The 17,458-nt window shown below is 43.7% G+C and overlaps 3 protein-coding genes across 4 annotated transcripts; 2 read left to right on the top strand and 1 right to left on the bottom strand.

Annotated features, from left to right (window-relative positions):
* Nucleotides 1–111: 111 nt before the first annotated feature.
* LOC103996466 (leucine-rich repeat receptor-like serine/threonine-protein kinase BAM1) lies at nt 112–3,267 on the bottom strand. Its single transcript, XM_009417389.3, has 2 exons — nt 653–3,267; nt 112–567 (listed from the first exon to the last, which is right to left on the bottom strand). The coding sequence occupies exons 1-2, from the start codon at nt 3,138–3,140 to the stop codon at nt 146–148; spliced, it is 2,910 nt and encodes a 969-aa protein (XP_009415664.2). The 5' UTR covers nt 3,141–3,267; the 3' UTR covers nt 112–145.
* Nucleotides 3,268–11,714: 8,447 nt separating this feature from the next.
* On the top strand, nt 11,715–14,334 carry LOC135645281 (serine/threonine-protein kinase-like protein CCR4). Its single transcript, XM_065163522.1, has one exon. The coding sequence runs from the start codon at nt 11,855–11,857 to the stop codon at nt 14,204–14,206; it is 2,352 nt and encodes a 783-aa protein (XP_065019594.1). The 5' UTR covers nt 11,715–11,854; the 3' UTR covers nt 14,207–14,334.
* A 1,698-nt stretch (nt 14,335–16,032) lies between these two features.
* LOC103995951 (protein PHOTOSYSTEM I ASSEMBLY 2, chloroplastic) lies at nt 16,033–17,317 on the top strand. Of its 2 annotated transcripts, none has more exons than XM_065163614.1 (4): nt 16,033–16,269; nt 16,576–16,696; nt 16,911–16,957; nt 17,036–17,197. In XM_065163614.1, exons 1-4 carry the CDS (start codon nt 16,147–16,149, stop codon nt 17,042–17,044), a joined length of 300 nt encoding a protein of 99 aa, XP_065019686.1. In that variant the 5' UTR covers nt 16,033–16,146; the 3' UTR covers nt 17,045–17,197. The 2 variants fall into 2 exon arrangements, with proteins under 2 accessions (XP_065019686.1, XP_009414992.2); XM_009416717.3 differs by having other exon boundaries at nt 16,057–16,269; nt 16,576–16,635; nt 17,036–17,317.
* The last annotated feature ends 141 nt before the right edge of the window (nt 17,318–17,458 follow it).

Here is a 17,458-nt window from a genome sequence, read left to right on the forward strand (position 1 = left end):
TTGATCCCTTGAATCAAATTTGATGGTGCTATCTATGTCCATGGCCTCAACGTACCAAAGGTGCATGAGTTTGATGCCTCTACTCTCATTGAAGGCAAAGAAAGGCTTACATGAAGGAATATGAACTCTTACAGCTCACTGATCACTAGGCCAAGAGGTCTGGAAATGGCTTCAAGCATTTGTTCTCCCTATCGCCGCTGCTCTGCTCTCCTACAAGAGGAGGATGATGATGAGGAGAATGGAGGTTGGTCCTCTGCTCTCCTTCAGAGAGCATCTGCACCACCTCCCTCATCGTTGGTCTCTCGACACCGTTCTCTTGGACACACAGCATGGCAACAGTGAAGACATGCGTCACCTCCCCCATTGTCGGCATTCTGCAAAATCTTAAGTCCACGATGCGTCCAACGTTGTCCCCGCTGCAACTAGTGGCCCTCTTTACCCACTGAACGATGTCGACGCCGTCCCCGAATCCTCCGACCGGCCGCCGCCCGGTGATGAGCTCCAGCAGCACCACCCCGAAGCTGTAGACGTCACTTTTCTCATCCACCTTGAGAGCGCACGCATACTCTGCATCGGGGAACATAGAGGGCTATTGATTGAAACTTAGAGCAGGTGAATTAAGGTAGCAACAGCAAAGAACGAAGAATCATACCTGGAGCGATGTAGCCGTGGGAGCCAGCGGTGGCGGACATGCACTCGGAGCCACCGCCGTGGAGCAAGAACTTGGCCGGCCCCAAGTCCGCCACGTGTCCCTCGATATTCGCCGCCACTATCCTGTACCGTCTTCTCCAGCCGAACCGCTCGCCCCCTCCGCCGTGCAGCAGCTCCCCCAGGCTGCAGTTGCTCATGTACCCGTACACCAACGCGTTGGTCTTCCCCGTGATGTAGCAGACGGCGAGCAGGGGGACGATGTTCCGGTGCCGGATGCTGCCGAGCGTCTGGATCTCGGCGTCCAAGCGGCGGTCGTGCCCGTTCGATCCCAGCCTCACCAGCCGCTTCACTGCAATATCGCCGTTGGCACGGGTCCGGCCGCGGTACAGCACCCCCGCGCCGCCGCGCCCGACCACGTTACCCTCCTTCATGCACTCCAGCACATCCGACACTCCGAAATCCACCTGGTGGAAGGCGGCGAGCCGCCACGTGGCCCCGTCGGACCCGCCACGTTGCGACCTGTCCCGCACCGCCGCCGCCAGCGCAAGCGCGAAGCAGCTGAGGAGAAGCGCCAGCGGAAGGGCCAGCTCGAAGTCCCCGTGGGAGCGTCCGGACCGGGGTGCCCCCGCCACGTAGTCGCACGAGTTGTTCGAACCCGGTCCGCAGAGCTTGGGGTTGCCGGAAAAGGAGGTGGCGTTCAAGTAGGCTAACTCCCCGGAGTTCGGCAGCCAGCCGGAGAGATCGTTAAAGGAGAAATCGGCCGCCGTGAGGCTCCTCATCGCCGCCGCGACCGACCTCGGTATCGACCCGTTCAGTTGGTTGCGCGAAAGATTCAGATAGTTTAGCACCCCGATTCCGGCGATCTCCGGCGGAATGGGGCCGGAGAGGTTGTTCTGGCTGAGGTCGAGGTAGGTGAGCCGGGTGCAGTTTCCGATCTCGGGTGGGATCGAGCCCAATAAGCCATTGCAGCTAAGGTCGAGCTTAATTGCGTGACTCAGGGAGCCGATGGCGCTAGGGATCAGACCGGTCAACTGGTTGCGGCCGAGAAGGAAGGTTTGGATCGAAGATAGACTGCGGATCGAGGAAGGAAGAAGACCGGTGAGCGAATTGTTTGAGAGGTTTAGGTGGACCAGTTGGGTTGGTCTCCGGCTAGTGTTGGAATTCTCCGGCATCGGACTGGAGAGGTGGTTGTCTTGGAGCTCTAATAGGTTGATCTGCGGCAAGTACAGGAATCCTGAAGGAATGCTTCCATTGAGAGAGTTCTGACCGAGCCTCACTCTCGTTAGGCTCAAGCACATGCCCAAGCTCTCGGGGATGGGACCGAAGAAGAAGTTCCTGAAGAGGATGAGAACTTGGAGCCCGTTCGATGGACACAGGTTTGCGGGAATCGTACCGGTAAGTTCATTCGACGAAAGGTCGAGCACGCGGATGTGGCCGCTGCCGCCGAGTTTCTCCGGTACGCCGCCGGTGAAGTTATTCACGAAGAGCTGCAGAGTGTCCAGATTCGGTAGCACGGCGAGGAACGCCGGCAGCGGCCCATGCAGCCGGTTCATGAAGAGGTTCAACAGGCTGAGCTCCGTGAGCGCGGCGAGCTGCTGCGGGAGTTCTCCTGTGAGCTCGTTGTTCGACAGGTCGAGGAAGACCAGCCTCGTGAGGTTGCCGAGCGACGGCGGCACCGGGCCAGACAACCGATTGGTGTGGAGGAAGAGGGTGTCGAGGTTGATCAGATAACCGATCTGGTGGGGGATTCGTCCGCCGAGGCCGCAGCTCGACAGGTCGAGATGGGCGAGATGGATCAACTTGCCGAGCTCGACTGGGATGCCGCCGTCGAACACGTTGTAGTAGCCCAAATAGAGCCGCTGGAGGCTCGTGAGATTGCCCAGTTCGCTGGGAATTCGACCTCTGAGATCATTGCCATCTAGCGAGAGGTACTTCAAACCAGCTAAGCTCCCGTAGCACGCCGGGATGCTGCCATTGAAGTAGTTGCCACCGAGGTCCAAGTACCTGATGCTCCTCAGGTCTGGGACGCCGAGCGGCAACGAGGCTGTGAAGTTGTTGTCGTAGGCGTCGAACACCTGCAAGCTCGGCAGGCTCGAGTAGTTCCAATCCAGCCCGCCGTGGAACTGATTGGAAGAGATGTTGAGGTATCGAAGGCTCGGCAAGTTCGACACTCTGATCTCACCGTGAAGCTGGTTCCCGGCAAGGGAGAGGTTGACGAGGGAGTCAAGGCCAGAGATGTCCATTGCAACAGAGCCGGATATGTTCAGGTTAGAGATGTCGATCCCGACGACGCGATCATGCTCGCACCGAACTCCGAACCAGGAGCAGACAGAGAGCAGATTGGAAGTGTTCCAGCCCACAAGTTGTGAGGTGGAAGAAAGGAAGCCTTCTCTTAGAGAAGCTAATGCCAAGGCATCACCATGAATGGAAGCGCAAGCGCAAGAACCAAGGAGAGCAAGCAAGGTGAGGAGTAGAAGACGAGGGTCCATTTTGTGAGGCTTCAGTCGTGCTCATTGGAGCTGAAAGGAAGGCCAGGCATTCTTAAGTGTCCGCCGAAAGGAGATTGAGAGCATGAACAGATTTGGAGGAGAGACACGAGAGTGAAGGAACAGAGGCATATGGAATCAGTACCTCTGCAAGAGAGCAGTGCTTTCCGATGTGTTGAAGGTGGTGATGAGAGTAGTAACTGTAGAGATACAAAAAGAGTCTTAAAGAGGGAACAAGAGAACAGGTTTAGATCATATCAGCAGATCAAAACAAATACCATCTCAGCTGCAGGGTTGTGTTAAAGGTGTTTGTATGATGCATCATGCATCCTCACCTGCTTCACCACCAGGAATCAAACAGTGAACTGTGACACAAACCTGTAACAGAACCAGGTTTTATTTCATGAAGGGGCTCAGACTGTGGGAAGAGATACTGTTCCTGTGGCATGAAACTTGATGTGGATATCCAGTATCAGCAACAGGCATTTGTCCTCGAATGCTGCTGCACTTGTTGGGCCTCACATCAGAGTCGTACACAAGTGTATCTTGTGATGTCCTTGGTGTTCATGGATCACAAGATCTCACCAGACTTCGAGTGGTCACTGTAAGGGGAATGGCACAGTAAGCATCCTGTGATGGAAGCTCCATCATCGCGTGCAGGTAATCGAGTTTAAATGTTGATGACGATATGAGCATGAAAGATCATGGAAAGGAATCACTAAAGCTTTTGGGTGAGTGAGTGTGTGTGTGTGTGTGTGCTTTTTTTGTTCTTTGCCTCATAAAACAGAGTCTCTTTGCTCCCTCCTCTGCCTTCACAGTGAATCCTTTTCCTCCTGCACACTTTTGTGATTCAATTATTCCACAGTGAATCCTTTTGCATCCCATTAATGGCGTTGGAAGTCTCCCTCCATTGCTGGATCGAATGGAATTGTTCACTGAGGGTGAGGGGGAAAGCTACCCTTCTGAGAGGTCACCATCTGAGCCTTTTAACACTGTGTAAGAATCAAATGGCAGGTTGATTGATTGACAGTGGTTCAGCCAACAAAGTTCTTTCTCTAAAAGAGAAGTAGGGAAAGAAAGGCCAGCCTGCATCTATTTCAGAGACAAAGGTTTCTCAGAGAGGAGCTATAGTCAGTGGTAGGGATACTTATCAGAATCAACTCAGATAGGTTTAATAATTTTTATTATAAAATATAGTTATTTATGATGTTAAAAATATGAATGATTTTTTTTATAAATAATAAAAAAAAAAGAATAAACACTTATTATTATTATTATTGATCCGATCGACCGGTCCGATTTCGTCCGAATTCTATTATTATGGTTATAATATCTCAAGTTCTATGTATGAATTTGAGCAAAGAAATGCCAATTATGTTCTTTCTTCTGTTTATACTTGATTCCTATTTCCCATCAGTTTCCTCTCACTTAGAAGATGATTGAAATGGCACTTACAGACCTTCTGAACACTTCCTGTGTAAGACTTCATGTCACAATCATACTCCATCATCAACTAAATGATTGCCAAGCAGAACATCTTTTCATGTAAGCACATGAATCCATCTGCAAAAGCTGGTCTTCTCGTGTGGACTGTGGAGGAGACGGCCATGGAGGCAGTGCACTTCGTTCGTCTCACACCCGTCTTATATTGAATCAACGCCCTATGCAAACAACAAGACAAAGAAAAAGGAGGGAAATTGAAGTGAGAAGAAGAACACATTCCAGGAGAAAGAGAGTTTCTTTCGAAGGTGCCTCGGACGTCCCTTTGGTGGTGGCAGTGAATGGACATGAGAGGCGAAAGATTCCGAACCCCGTTGTCCTCTTCCCAGCTATTCGCACAGAGATTGTTTGAATGCCTGCTCACGTCTCGTGTGTCTCAGTGACTACCTCTTCTTCACATGAGAAGACCCCGTGCACCTCACATCATCTGCGCCGCCTGCTCGGTTTGCTCGCGTTCGAGTCATGTCGGCTTGTGCGCAGGTACCCAAGCACAGCTCTCTCTTCCGGTGTCATGGCTTCCTGTCGACATCTAAAAGAAAGGAAAATTTTGTCTCTGTTTCGGGTGCCTCTGCCTCCAAATTGTTATGGCAGAATGGTACGCTGTTCACGTTGCAAGAGGACAGCTGATATCTGAGGCTGTCAGTGTGGAAAGAGAGAGTTGAAGTTGACGTTACATTGCCTTTCCTGAGGTTGTTATAGAAAATATCGGTGGTGATGATCCCATTAGTCCCATTTGATTCGTGCTCGTATGATCCAATTGGTTTCGACCGTCTGATTTAGTGTCGACATGTAAGAAAATTGAGAACGGATTGGTTTAGTAATACGATCCATAGAAACATAATTAAAAATAATGATTTCGATTAAAAAATAATTGATCTAATGAGAATTTTATAATGAATTCAGTGAAAAAAAATTATTTTATGATGTGAATAAAATATTTATTAAATATTTTATATTATGATGATATTTATGAGCCTTTGTTCTTTCTATACCATTGTATTATCACATGTTGAATTATGAGACGATTGAGATGAATATTTCTCTTTATCAAATATCGATGATATTGATTTTTCTGTATGGTATAGAAAAGAAAAAAGATTCATTAAAATTGTATGTGACATCGATAGAGCTCAATAGGTTCTTTGGCATAAGTTGATCATAGGTACGATGCCAGATGCTTTATAATCATCGAAGCAATTTGCTTGTGACAATCTACCATTTTCTCGAGACTCAAAACTGGCAAATTGAGTAATAATATAAAAACACCCTTCAAATAGATTGGTTTACGGTTTCATTTTTACTTGACCAGCTTTACTGAGCTATGGAAGGCTTTACGAGCAGTAATGCGTTAGCGAAAGAAGTCATTAGCATCTTGATTAGTCGGTTCGAACTCGTATATATAGGATTCTTCAAGATATTTCTACGGAAGAAATTTTGAACTCCCGATGTGTTATTTGCATAAAAATTAAGATCGAAAGAGGTTTTTTGTTTCGATCCCTTCAATATCTAGATTAATAACCCGAGATATATGAGTATAGATGCGAGTGGTCAAAAAAATGATATTCATCTTTTTCATTATGTTGAAGATAAGCTTTTATATTTAGTCATAAATAAACAGAATATTCTATGAGGAGGCAGTCTCTAACTGCTTCCAACGATCTCTCATTAGTCTCTTATCTACATGGGTGATAAGGGAGAGACAGTCCATATGCCTTGTGTTACTAACTTGAACATCAGAAGGATCGGATCGAGAAACCTCTCTCAATCTTAGTTTGAGTATAGGTGATATTTGAGAGCTCAACGTTTTAATCTCAGTGTTATCTCAAACAATCTGTGTATACGGGTTTGGATCACATTGGGTTGATTAGGACATCAATGACTTCTTTTCCATAATACAATGAGAGTCTAAGCGGAAAAAAACGCTTTGACTTGATAGGTTGTTATAAAAGTTATTCTTGAAAATAAAAATTTTCGAAGAATATTCTCTCTCTCTCGGTTCATGTTAGCTGACCGGGCTCTGCATATTGAATCTTGAAAATATTGGCTGTATTGGTTGGGTGATACATAAAACGGAAATTAGTCCGGACTCAAGTCTCCACTGTTTGTACGAAAATTCGAGAGGAAGAAAGGAAGAAACAGAGTTCAGCATGCTCGGTGTTGTTGAATTTGGTTGATGAATGTTCACAAGAGCTGTGAAAGATGCATAGAGCACAAACAATTTCTGCAACTGGCTTCATCCCATGCTATATAATCCATCATCAAATTGTTCACCGAGAAACCAAGGAATCCTTCTTGGATGGATCTCCAGTCTTGACTCTGGAAGGAGATCCAATGAACCAAGGCAGCATGCATTGCTTCCAAAGTTCCACAAGCTTTTCCCTCTTATGATGGCAACTGCTGCTCTCAATGTTTACCACTACGTACGTATGATGGATTCAAATCATCAGCTATTCTCTCTTAAGAATGAAGAGTTCAGTGTTGGGGTTCTTTTTAACATATCAAATATGGATCAAACAATTACTTTATAGAATCAAACCGAATAGATCCAAAATAATGTATTAAGAATGTTTCCATAAAACTTATTTAATCCACTATAATATGCATGAAATCCTACAATAATTGATAAACATATTAACACGAAAGCGTACCTGATGAATCCATTAGAGTATTTTCTGAATTGATCGGTGATTTGGTCTTCCAATTGCAGAGTACCTTTTGAACTTTAGATTTCTCCTTGACGGGTGAAGAGAAACTTCATTCGATACTGCAACCGGGGACCATAACCTTATTTATAGTCATAACTGATGAATCTACAATTATGATTGTATTCATAATTGATATTCATAATTGATGAATCTGCAATTATGCTTCAAGAGTTTCATATTCCTAACTTATCTCGTCATTAAGTTAGGAACATGATGGTATCCACACAATTAATTTTCATAACAATTATGTCCCTTAGCCAAATAACTTTACTTTAATTGGATCACTTTAATTTTGGCTAATCAAAATAATGGCTTAACACATTTAATTATACATGTGTGACTTTTTAAAATTCTAACAATCTCCCACTGAGTCACATATGTATCCTTATAAATGTGATATACTTTATGAGATTAAAACTGTTGCCATTATTAAACAAGACATACAAAACAATCTCGTCCATTGGCCATATTAATATAGGACCAAAGCGGTCTTCGCTATATCAATCATAGCTAAACCCATCAATGATCACTAATATTAACATAACCAAATGACATAGATCAATTATGAAATGTGTAGCATGAAAATTACATGAATGTGATCTGTACATATCAATTTTCAACTGGTCCAACTTTATCTTTATGAGATCATTAATAACTTTAATAGCCATAATGTACAAAGTATAATAAACTAAAGCTTTATTTCTGATCAGAAAATATCTGTACAAATACAGAATCTGACATAGAACATATAACAAACATATGACAGGCTCCCACTAAACTGAAGTTTTCTCAAATTCTGATATACCCATATGAGCAGTATGCTCATGAAAGACCTTGGGCGGTAAACCTTTTGTGAGAGGATCTGCCAACATAAAGTTTGTTCCCAAGTGTTCTATAGAAATTTGTTTACTTTGTACCCTTTCTTTCACAACTAGGAACTTGATGTCAATGTGCTTTGACTTAGTCGAGCTCCTATTGTTGTTGGAGTATAAAACAACTGATTTGTTATCACAGTATATCTTTAGTGGTCTTTCAATCCCTTGTACTATTTGCAGCCCCTGTGACAAAATTCCTCAGCCAAATTCCATGATTAGACGCCTCAAAACATGCTACAAATTCTGCTGCCATAGTGGAAGAAGCAATAAGAGATTGCTTGGCACTACGCCAAGAAATCGCCCCACCAGCCAACATATAAATGTAGCCTGAAGTGGATTTCCTACTGTCTTGGCATCCAGCAAAATCGGAGTCAGAATACCCAATGATCTCCAAATGGTCTGATCTCCTATATGTGAGCATATGATGTTTTGTCCTCTTTAAATATCTCATGACTCTTTTAGCTGCCTTCCAATGATCCATTCTAGGATTGCTTAAGTATCTGCCTAACACTCCAACAATGTACGCTATATTCGGATGCATACAAATATGTGCATATATTAGACTTCCTACAGTTGATGCATAGGGAATCTTATGCATTTCTTAAGTTTCCAAATTTCTTTTAGGGCACTAATTGAGATTTTTCATGTATTAGATTCATGTATCCATATCTAAAGTAATCGTCTATGAATGATATGAAGTATTATTGACCATTCCATGAAGGTGTAGGAAATGATCCACAAATATCTGTATGTATCAATTCTAAGACGTCCGTAGCTCTATATGCACCTGATCTCTTAGGTTTGGTTTGTTTACCTTTAATGTATTCAACACAAACATCTAGACCTGATAAGTCAATGGGATCAAGAATCCCATATAACACAAGTCTTTCAACTCTATTTCTAGAGATATGACCCAAACGTTTATGCCATAATATACCAGAATTTTCAATTTTACATTTAGTACCTCGCAATTCCGCATTCAAGGTTTCATGATAGGATGCTATAGTATCAAGTAAATATAGATTGTCATAAGTCATAAGTGAACCATTTCCAATCATATTTGAATTTAAAGACAAAGTAAACTGATTGTTTCCAAATGAACAAGAATAACCAGATTTGTCCAAATAAGAAACAGAAATTAAGTTCCGTCTAAATGACGGTACAATAAAAGTGTCTTTTAAATCCAAATATTATCCGGTACACAATAACAATCTAAATATTCCTATAGCTTCCACATCTACCGATTTTCCGTCCCCCACATAAATGCTTCTCTCAGCATTATTAGGCCTTCGGTAGCTTAGGCAACCTTGCATTGATACACTGATGTTAGTTGTTGCACCGGAGTCTAACCACCAAGTGTTTCTAGGTACTGAAGTTAAATTGATTTCTGAACAAACCAAAGTAAGGAATGTTTCCTTTTTAGTATGCCAAGCATGATATTTAGCATAGTCCTTCTTTAAATGCCCAGATTTCTTGCAGAAGAAACAAGTATCATCCTTATTTTGTTTCTTCTGTACTGGGTCCTTATCAGCCTCATTCTTTCCATATTTGTATTTTCTTTTCTTGCCCTTAAAGTTGGTTTCGTTTAAAACCAGTACTGAATTGAGGTTAGCAGATATTTTTATAAGAGAACCTAAATAAGAGAACAACAGATAACCAGAAATTATGCTCATATTTATTACCATAAACTTAAGTAAATTCAAATAATGATTTAACCCATCTCAAGATACCAAGTGCAACATTAATATCTTGTCTTTGGACTTCAATATTAATTGCTAATGGTAGTCTTGTTGTAATGATCAAACACTGATAATAAGACATGTCAAATGAGAAACCCATCTTTGGATTGATTTATCATTTACATGTATAACTTTATAATTGTCACGTGTTTACCATTACAGGTATGTATAAAATCCTGCCAGTCATTAACCTTCCTTTGGACCGGATAATTACTGCATGGATGTAAATACACACTACATTTAATATTTTCATGAGAAATGTTATATATGAGAGGTCACTTTGGCGACTTCATATATTAAATTACTCAATCTAATATTAAACAATCACTAATTGAATTTAGACCATATTAGTCAAAATGGCTTGATCTTAATTTGTTGACTAAAATATTTAAAGCATGTAAATCATTCAATTTATGTCAACAAACAACTTTATAGAACCAATATTATGTTTAATCCAACATAATATTGCAACAATATTATTAAACCAACATAATATTACAACAATATCTAATTAATTAAATTCATATTAATTAGATAAAATCCAAAAAGAATTTGGGAAATTTATGCCTTATAGTGCAAAAATGAATTTTTGCATATTGATGAATAGGAAAAGACACGAAGTGGAAAAGATAATCCAAAATTAGACTGATATTACATCAGAAAAAGGTACTAAATTGAATGTGAAGCATGCTGTAGCATGATTACATAAATCCATAATCTTTTCCAACGATAATAGAACCAAATCACTTCAAAATAGCATGATTACATAAAACTATCATCTTTCCCAACGATGATAGAACCAAATTACTTTAAAATATTGATGAAAACATCATTAAAATTCATGAGAAAACAAGCTTAAATGATCATCAATCATTGTAGGATGGCTCTGATACCACTTGTTGGGGTTCTTTTTAACATATCAAATATGGATCAAACAATTACTTTATAGAATCAAAACCGAATAGATCCAAAATAATGTATTAAGAATGTTTCCATAAAACTTATTTAATCCATTATAATATGCATGAAATCCTACAATAATTGATAAACATATTAACACGAAAGCGTACCTGATGAATCCATTAGAGTATTTTCTGAATTGATCGGTGATTTGGTCTTCCAATTGCAGAGTACCTTTTGAACTTTAGATTTCTCCTTGACGGGTGAAGAGAAACTTCATTCGATACTGCCACCGGGGACCATAATCTTATTTATAGTCATAACTGATGAATCTACAATTATGATTGTATTCATAATTGATGAATCTGTAATTATGCTTCAAGAGTTTCATATTCCTAACTTATCTCGTCATTAGGTAAGGAACATGATGGTATCCACACAATTAATTTTCATAACAATTATGTCCCTTAGCCAAATAACTTTACTTTAATTGGATCACTTTAATTTTGGCTAATCAAAATAATGACTTAACATATTTAATTATAACTCTTTAAAATTCTAACATTCAGAACATGCCTTCTTATTTTCAACCCTTCAAATGTCTCAACTGGTCAAAAGCATTGTAAACGAAGACAAATTTGAGGAAAATAGCGATGCCGATGCCGGTCTTCTCTGTGTGTCATGCAGATGCCAGCTTGGTCTCTGTGCGAGAGTTGTCAGATCATTTCAAGATTCTTGTTGACACCAAACCTAACCAGAAGGAAGGAAAGAGTCAGTCAGACATGGTGGTTGAAAGGAGCTTAGGAAGGGTAATTCCACATTGACTCTTACTCGAAGCTTGAAGTGGACTTTGTCTACAGTCATTTTGACACGCCTAAAGCCGCGTTCGTTGCCTTCTCCATCCTCTTCTTCCCCAAGAAATCCAACACACGATCTATTCTTCGACCTCTCTCTGATACGATGAGATACTGTACCATCTTGACCGCCTTTCTCTGCCAATGCTTCCTCCAAGCTTCTTCCTACGCTTCCTCCTGCTGCTTCTTCTTGTCGCCATCTCTTCTCCAAGCATTGCAGCTTCTCTGTCAACAGTAGCAATCTCCCGTATCTCGAACGTTGTAGTGGTTTGCGCCGTCGTTCGACCGAATGCCAACAGAGGATACGACCTGAGTTGCACCAGCCTGCCAACGGGGCACCGACGTATTTACAGGTCGGGTCCCATCTCCTCCTTTGCCATCGCTGGTGGAGATGGATTCCTGTGCTTGCTCAGCCTGTCCACGGACGTCTCCACCATGGTCTGGTGGGACTTGTATCAGGAGTCCTACAACGGCTGGCCGCCGGACTACAGGAGGGTCTACCGCGGGCCGCCCTTAGCCGATCTCTCCGCCGGAGACACGCATGTTTGCGGCGTCCGAGGCGGCAGCCTCCCCCGTCCCACTTGCTGGCGCTGGAACCAGTTCACCTTTCCCGAGGGCGTGTACTTCTCTGATATCGCCGTCGGCGGCGACTTCGTTTGCGGGCTGCTGTTGAGCCGGGAGATCGCATGCTTTGGAAATGACACCGGCGTCGTGGGCCAGGAGCCGCCAGGGACTTATTCCACTGTCGCCGCTGGCACCCGGCACGCCTGCGCGGTCACCGGGGACGGCAAGCTGGTGTGCTGGGGAGCGGGCAAGCCGGAGGTGGGAGTAATTCCAATCAGGATCAGCTCGTTGGCACTGGGGGAGAACAAGACGTGCGCGCTCGGCAGCCATGGAGGAGTAATGTGCTGGGGAGAGAATTCCAGTTTGCCGTCCAGCCTCGCCAACACCGAGTTCGTGGCGATTCATGCGAAGGGCAGTACGATCTGTGGAATTCTCAGGATCAACTATTCCTTGGCCTGTTGGGGAAGCGCCGTCTTCTGCCACAAACCGGTGGTCTTCGAGGGCGTGTTGCCTGGCACCTGTATGCCGACGTCTAGTTGTCGCTGCGGTCCCCTGGAAGGCTCCGGCCAGTTGTGCGCCAATGGCCGCGTCGTCTGCTCTCTCTGCGAGCTCGGGAGAGAAGCGAGTAGTCCGAGAGCACCTCTTCCTCCTCCACCTCCTCCGGCATCTCCAAACGCAGCTGCGACTCCTCGTAGAAGGAAGACGGTTTTCGTGGTTATCGGCTCCGTCGGGTTCGCCATCGGGCTCGTGACATTGATCCTCTGTTTGCTCTACTTCGCTCGATGCAACGGCCGCATACATGACTCCGGCGCGGCGAGGCGGCCGCTAGCTCCGGGCCTCCCGTCCGCGCTCGCGAGGCCGCACGGCTCGGGAGGCTTACACGCGCCTATCGAATGCCGATTTAGCTCGTTGTTTTGCAGAGGACATAGCGCCATGGTGGAGGAGTTCCCGTTGTCGGTCCTCCTCGCCGCGACCGACAACTTCGCGGAGTCCCAAAAGGTCGGCTCCGGCAGCTTCGGGTCGGTCTACCGCGCCACCCTGGACGACGGCCGCGTCGTGGCCATCAAGCGGGCCGAGACGTCGGCGTCGTCTTCGACCACGGCCCCGGGCCCAGCCGAGAACAAGCGCCCTGACAAGGAGTCGGCGTTCCTCTCCGAGCTCGCCCTCCTCTCCCGCGTGAACCACAAGAACCTGGTGCGCCTGCTGGGCTACTGCAACCAGGGGCCGGAGCGCGTGCTCGTGTACGAGTTCATGGCCAACGGCTCGCTCCACGACCACCTCCACCGGCTACCGGGTGCGACCCTCGCGTCGTGGGGGGCGCGCCTCCGCGTCGCCCTCGACGCCGCACGCGGCCTCGAGTACCTCCACACCTACGCCGTCCCGCCCATCATCCACCGCGACATCAAGTCCTCCAACATCCTGCTCGACGAAACCTGGACGGCGAAGGTCTCCGACTTCGGCCTCTCCCTGATGAGCCCGGTCGAAGACGAGCTCAGACCGGACTACCACCCTCCGGACCGGGCCGCTGGCACGGTCGGCTACATGGACCCCGAGTACTACCGGCTGCAGCACCTCACCGCCAAGAGCGACGTCTACAGCTTCGGAGTCGTGCTGCTGGAGCTGCTGACGGGCTGCAGAGTGATCCACCAGAACGAGGACAGCGGCACGCCGAGGAACGTGGTGGAGTTCGCCATGCCGCACATCGCGGCCGACGACGTCCACCGGGTACTCGACCCGAGGCTGCCACCGCCGAAGCCGAGCGAGATCGAGGCGGTCACCTACGTCGGCTACCTGGCAATCGACTGCGTGAGCCCGGAGGGGCGGGAGAGGCCGACCATGACGGAGGTCGTCGACGGGCTCGAACGCGCGCTGAACGCTTGCGAGCCGCCGAGCGCGTCTCTGTCGCGGTCCACCACGGTCCGGTCCATTTGATCAATTGAACCGGGTGGGGTTCTCCATTGGTTCAATATAATTTTCTTTTCTCTTGTAATGCAACTATTCATTAATTGAGGGATGTGAACAGTTGGTTGAATAATAATAATAATTATTATTATTATTAATTTTTTTCTCAATTTGGATCTTTAATTATTTTGATTTTTATTTTTTTTTGTGGGAGATGGTGTGGATGTGACATTGGGTTAGTTGAGTTGTACCAACTTTTTCTTCTTATTCTTTCCTGCATTGGAAATAATGAAGACTATATAAAAGATTGACACAAAGTAATTAATGTGTCTGCCTAACAGAAAGGAGGAGGAAGAAGAAGAGAAGAGGTGGTGCAAAACAAATAATTGACAGTAGAAGTCACATGTCAGACAATAGCTTCTTTGTCTGTCTTGACCAAGTTGATGATGTGAAGTTGGGCTGCAAATTTATGTAGGACAAATTGCAATCTTTTAGTAGGTTGAGTTTCCAATGATGTATTCTTTTTTGCAATCATTTGGTGCATGAATACAATAATAATTAATATACATGTGTTCTGTGTCATATTCTTCTTCTTCTTCTTCTTCTTCAAGGAGTAAAATACTTCACCTAATTACCAAAACTATTAAATAAGCTCTTGATTTGGATTGCACCACATGAGAGTGAGGTGTTACCTCCTAAACCATGATTATTTATCATCCTAATGTCAAAAAATCAAAAAATGTCATTGTAAATAAAACAAAAACAAAATACAAAATTATAATATTAACTTCTGTTAGCTTATACTAATAAGCATAAAGGATGTATTATGACCTGCCTGCTCTTATGAGTTTTTAAAATTATTGTTTTGATTAATTGTATATATTCTAAAGAAACTCTCTTCCTTCCATTATACTAATTATTGTGGCATCCATCCACAATTATATAATGCCTTCCATCATCCATGTCAAGGGTTTCAGACATTTCCTCTTCCTTTCCAATCTGTGAAGAGACCTGGCACAGCAAGGAAAGAAAAATTGATGCATGGTGTGTACAAATCAAAGTTAGAGTTTGTGAATGCATGGAATGTCAAAGGACAACTTCCATCACACCTAAACATGTAATTAAGCACCAGCAGCAGGTGGGAGAAGTGTAGTACAGTTCTCTAGAACCTACAGTGAAGAAGAAGAAGATGGTGGTACACTTGAAGTACAGCAATCTCATTCTGCCAATGAGTTCCTTTAAGATCTGATCATGATCATGATCATGATATGGTTTGGTTTGTGTGCTCTTAAGGTACTTTAATCCATGTATTTTAGAAGTATGTCAGATGATTAGTAGTTTTTGGAAGAGAATTATTGAGTTTGAATGGGAGTGAACAAGAGAGGGAAAGAAAAATAAAGAATCCTTCTTGGCCAACACCAACCACACCTGTTTATCTTCTTATGTTAGGTCTTTAGACTTTCTACTAGGTTTTTGACTTGTTACAAGTGCATTATATTTATTTATTTATTGTTATTGTAGTTAGCTTTGTTGAATTGTTTAAAGAATATCTTAATGTCATCCCTGACAAGAACAATGATATGACATTGATGAACTGAATTGATTCTTACCATGTTGGCTTCAGAAATACTACATTAATAGTATAGGCAGAGTAATTCAAGGTGTGCAATTGAGTCATGTAAACATAATTCAAGTGTATGCTCAATTGAATGTTAGAATGGTCAAGTAAAAGCAACAAGCTTACATCACAGTCTCTTCCTTGAACTGTTGGAAGTCATATGAGTGGAATGTGCACCACATCCAAGCTGTGTGTGTGTGTGGATAAAAAGTATCTGAAGGAAGATAAGAAGGGGAAGACCAGTGGCCAAAACTTGTGGCTCCTGCTGTTGATGAATACATATCATACTCCCTAATCAATTGTAGAAATAGGAAAGACAGCAAAAAAAGTTGGGAGGCAGACAGAATAAGTCATGGAGATAGCCACAGTACCCTCCCCGAGAAGTTATCCACAACCATCTCCTCACCCATGGCAAACAAGGGCAAAGAGGAGTGGACTCTCTGCATCAAAATCTGGGGCTGTGTCTGTCAAACCTGTATGTATGCTTCCTTTTTCTCAAAGAGCAAAAAGTATGTATTTAATTTTATCTTCATTTCAAAGAAGAAAAAAAAATCACTCTGATTAGTACTGAATGATGTCAAAATCTGTAAACAAGTTCAACCTTGTGCATGAAGAATCTGTGCGAACAAGAAAATAGAACTCATGCTCATGGTTTAGAACTTTTTTTTTTTTTTTAGAATTTGTGGCCTATGATGCAGAACATAGGATTATTTTCTACAAACTAAAAACAAATAAATCTTTTTTTTATGTAATATCAATTGGATAAACTGATTTCTTTTAGGTATCGAAAGGATGTCAAAAATGCGGTGGAAAAGGTGCAATTGAATGCCCTGGGTGTAAGGTCAGATTGCAATCACTAACCTGTTTAAAGTGTAGAAAGAGAACACACAGCATGTTTCATGGTAGGAAAAGTATAATCTGCCTCACTAGCCATGCTGTTTATCTCTCATGATGCAATCATTCATGCAGCTTTTGTGTTTCCAGACCAAAATTAAATGCTTTCAAGTTTTCTTTCTTCAGCATGGTTTAAGGTAGACAGAAAGGCAGAAACAAGACGTGAAGGATCTGTAGAGGAAAAAAAAAATCTGAACTCATCAAGTGCCATATTGACTGCAGGGAACAGGAAAGAACAAGAAGAATGGGAACATCTTCGAGAGATGGAAGTAAGTAAATGACTCGATTCATTTTTGGATCACCATTTAATCATGGCCTACTGCTTCACCTGACTTCAAATGTCTCAGGTGCTTTGACTGCCAAGGATTTGGTCTCAAGAGCTGCCCCAGCTGCGGCAAAGGAGGACTCACACCAGAACAAAGAGGAGAAAGATAAAGAGACAACTGCTTCTCTCTCTGCCCTCAATGTGTTCGAGCATCCAAAACCTCTTCTTTTGCCTCCACATTGTATCTTCCAAGTACATGTCCTGAGTCTATGTGATGGGTTGCATCCAACAACACCATGGAAACCTCCAAATGTGTATAATAGATAGCCTCAGAATGTGGAAGGACTTCAAATTCACTTCTCAACTAGATCTTCAGGTTCATATAATTGCTAAAAATAGTGTAATGATACATGATGACTAAGAGAGAGAATCACCATTGGCATACACAAACCTGCCTCCAAATCTTTTTGCTGTCTTTCCTGGAGATAGCCAGTCTCCTAGTGTT

This window comes from Musa acuminata, chromosome BXJ3-8, assembly GCF_036884655.1.
Source record: "Musa acuminata AAA Group cultivar baxijiao chromosome BXJ3-8, Cavendish_Baxijiao_AAA, whole genome shotgun sequence".
NCBI lineage: Eukaryota > Viridiplantae > Streptophyta > Magnoliopsida > Zingiberales > Musaceae > Musa > Musa acuminata.